Source organism: Erigeron canadensis, chromosome 7, assembly GCF_010389155.1.
Source record: "Erigeron canadensis isolate Cc75 chromosome 7, C_canadensis_v1, whole genome shotgun sequence".
Lineage (NCBI taxonomy): Eukaryota > Viridiplantae > Streptophyta > Magnoliopsida > Asterales > Asteraceae > Erigeron > Erigeron canadensis.
The window spans coordinates 7,015,811-7,019,915 of NC_057767.1; the positions used below are offsets into that span (position 1 = coordinate 7,015,811).

The 4,105-nt window shown below is 36.3% G+C and overlaps 1 protein-coding gene across 1 annotated transcript; it reads right to left on the minus strand.

The window, feature by feature from the left end:
• Positions 1-1,494: 1,494 nt before the first annotated feature.
• Positions 1,495-3,311, minus strand: LOC122607848. Its single transcript, XM_043780914.1, has one exon. It carries the CDS (start codon positions 3,242-3,244, stop codon positions 1,784-1,786), a length of 1,461 nt encoding a protein of 486 aa, XP_043636849.1. The 5' UTR covers positions 3,245-3,311; the 3' UTR covers positions 1,495-1,783.
• Positions 3,312-4,105: the final 794 nt, after the last annotated feature.

Here is a 4,105-nt window from a genome sequence, read left to right on the forward strand (position 1 = left end):
ATGAAAACTATAAAACTGTCAAAATACACTGTGATCTGAGTTTAACCCAATGTGTTTTAATTGTGTTTTTATAGAACACAATGTGTTTTTATTGTGTAATCTAAAGTACGTTGTGTTAAGTTTTAAATCACAGTGTGTTTTTGATAGCGCTGTAAATCATAAATTGTTCAGACACACTGTGATATAAACTTAACATAATGTGTTTTTGAAAAACATATTGAAAACACGTTGTGTTAAATAAGATCACAATGTGTTTTAGTCAGTTTTCTGGTTTTCACGAAAATTTTAGTTTTCAAATAATCAAAACCCTGCTTCTCGCCTATAAAACATCAATCATATTATATACATACATATCTATATTTATATCTTTCATATATACATACTAGCTAATTAACCCGGGTTCAACCCGGACATATTAATGAAATTTTTCTAAACACGTATGAACATCACTGCTGAAGTTGCGATGAAATGAATTAAGTATATTCTGAAACATCTATGTGATTATTTACTACAACATTTTTTTATAGTTTTGATAAACAAAATGCATATAGCTACCTTTAAGCTTTTGTGTATTAAATATATTTGATGTACTTAAACAACAAACATTAATATATTTGATAATAATTTTTTTAATTTAAACTTCTTATATCAAGCTAATTTTTCTTTCTCATTATATAAGATACCTAACATGTAAAAAAAAAATATGTAGTTATATATTTTACTTCAAAATATTCTTTTTACTTGAAAATAAATAGAAAAATGTCTATATTTATAAAAGTTTCATCAAGACTTAGATGTAAATTATAAAATTATATGAAAATTAATAAAGTAATTAAGATAGTGTTAAATGGATTAATTTTTTTAAAAACTAAAATATTGCTAAAATTATAATTTTAAATATGATGTCATAATTTCTAAGAACATTTGTAGCAAAGATTGTGATTTTGCCACATAGAAAATTTTATACAAAAAATTTTCTAGAAATAATTCTCTTTTATTTATATAAAAGATTTAGAGAAGAACAAAGCAAAAAAACAAATATTTTTTTGTCTTGCATGGTACACGATACATGTATCAGACGTATCGTTACACGAGTTATAGGAGAGAAAACCTGTTCTGAGATACTAAATAAAACGTTAGGTTACTTTTTCTTGTGGAATTTGTATTTGAATCTTTTTCAGAATGTATATCTAGTGTCGAACATTAAATTTTGCTAATCAACAACTGATAAAAGAAATGTATACTATATATTAATTTAGTGGCAAATAAACTTTTATAAAAAGATGATTTACATGTATTTTATGTGATAACTCAAACCATACCTATTCACAGAAATAAGAGTTATAATAATAATAATGTTAGATGGTGGTGTTTTCTTTACATGGAAGGTTTTTAGACGCAGCAAGGTCCAAAAGAGGCAGTTTACAATAACAAAGCCGGTTTATAAAGTGTGACATAAATTCAGTACATAACGAAGGATTCGTATTAAGAATATTTTTACACAAACAGAGTATTATTGAACATATATCCCGAAATTACAAACATATCACTTTGCATAAGACCATATCACACTACCTTCTTCTGCGGTTTTGGGCCCAATATCATAACGGTATATGGAGAGGAGAAAGTTAAGATATAGACCGTCTTTGCCTCTCTCTTTACCCTTATTTTGAAGAGTTAAAACATATAGAAAAACAGAGCAAGCGGGTATCACCCAGAATGCAACTTATTCAAACAAGTAATAAAAGCATACGATAATAACACACATGAGAAAAAGATCGACTTAATAAGGATCTATTTCCACTGCCTTATAAACGAACTTATAGTTGTTGACGCCCGTGAAAAGGCCGTCATATTTTTTAGTTTCTTCCCATTCACCTGTCAACAGAAGGTCACGCTGAGTGTAGTTGAAGGGAACATCGCACTTACCCATTGTGGCCATTAATGTCACTTTGCATGCCTTTCCCGGGTTCACCGGAACACTGTGACTCGTCTGTCTTGACGTCTCTGTCGTTTTGGACACTCCCCATTCATGTGTACTCGTATAATCCGTATGCATCTCGATCCCCAACTCGGAAATAAACGGTATTTCCTGGACTGACATTGACACCGATACCCCGAAATTGATTGTCTCACTGTTACTCCAGGAAGTGGTAGTCGAATGAGTTTCAGTAAACGTTAGGGTCGATGTGGTGACGGTATCAGTCAAGTTATTTGACGTAATCTGAGTGTCAACTTCTATGGGTTGCTCACCGTAAGTTCTTGCGTCAGAGAGTCGGTATTTGATATCAGAGATCTCCCTTTTAAGGACACGCTCCTCTATAGTCAGCCTTGCCTCGTATGACAAAGTAGAATAATACGCGTTTAAACATAAGTCTTTAAAATCCACGGAAAGCGCACCACAGAAGTTGTTGTTGGCCAAACTGCGAATGCCGAAGACAGTGTTCTCTATATGGACAAACGAAAACTTGGTGTCCTTAGAAATCTCGTTTTCTTGGCCGTTAGCCCATATCCAGGTAACCTGATACTTGAAAAACCGGTCCCAATGCGAATCCTTTATACGATAGTTTCCATCAGCAGTAGGGTAAAGCACCTTAAACACCAACGGATCTGTGATATCTACGTACTCGAATCTCTCATAATTGAGCCAGTCTTGGTCTCTGGATCGCAGGTACTTACCATCCCATTTAATTGCGATTCGAGTGGGAAGTACCACTAGACTCGCTCTGTCAATTACACCAAAAACAGATCCGCTGCTTGGGGATGCTGCTAGTGCTAGCAGCATCCCTTTCTTGTCGTCGTCAACACCATCGTCTGACGACGACGACGACGACGACGAGAGTGTCACATGTACAGAGTTGTGGCTCTTCTCATCATCGATGAGGACATGACGTAAGCGGACACTTGTTGGCCCATCATCTTTCAAGGAATGAGGCTCGAACAATGTGCAAGAGTCGCTTGCGGTGTCTTCCTCGGGTTTTTTGGCTGATGCAACAAGGAACCAGGATTTTCTCTCATCATTTTGCTTCTTCACCAGATACTTATTATTGTACAACGACCTTATGTGAACAAATCGGCCGTCTCCAGATTCTGATGGCTCCGCTGCGAACTTGGTTCTCGGACTCCATATTTGTTCTTCATCGAATTTAACCAACCCGGATGGTAGGCCGGGTGGGACATTTTCGGTTAGGCTCAAGTATTTTGAACCGGATTGAAGAATGAAAAAACTCGGGAGCAATGCCATGGCAATGGATGAAGATCAAGTATATATGTGTTTTCTAGCTATATTGATGGAAATGGGTTTATATTTGATCGATATGCTCATGACACATGCATTCTAGCCACCCTTTATATAGACAGAAAAAGTATATTAATTCTGGATACATAAACCACACCCATTAATGAGGCCGGTGCTCGCATTAAACGCACAATACAATAAAGCAGACAGTGTGCGTACGTGGCCGTACGTGGGAGTTTTAACTCAGATGGCGGGTAACTTGCCCCTCCAAATCATCCTTAAAAAGTATACATTCATATTTAACGCAGCTGGCGGATAACTTGCCTCTCCAACAGCCCACACCTATCATCCTTAAAGTATACATTCATATTTACCGCAGCTGGCGGGTAACTTGCCCCTCCAACGGCCCACACTTATCGTCCTTAAAGTATACATTCATATTTAACGCAACTGGCGGGTAACTTGTCCCTCCAACGGCCCACACCTATCATCCTTAAAGTATACATTCATATTTAATGCAGTTGGCGGGTAACTTGCCCCTCCAACGGCCCACACCTATCATCCTTAAAGTATACATTCATATTTAATGCAGTTGGCGGGTAACTTGCCCCTCCAACGGCCCACACCTATCATCCTTAAAGTATACATTCATATTTAACGCAACTGACGGGTAACTTGCCTCTCCAACGGCCCACACCTATCATCCTTAAAGTATACGTTCATATTTAATGTATCCCTTGGACAGTACGTTAGGTAAAAATGTTTTCTTTTATAAGGTATTACGAGTATCATAGAGATACATAATAGAGGAGTATGAGATTATGAGGTGGGTGAATTGTGATGGATCAAGTTCCGTGTATCTCACGG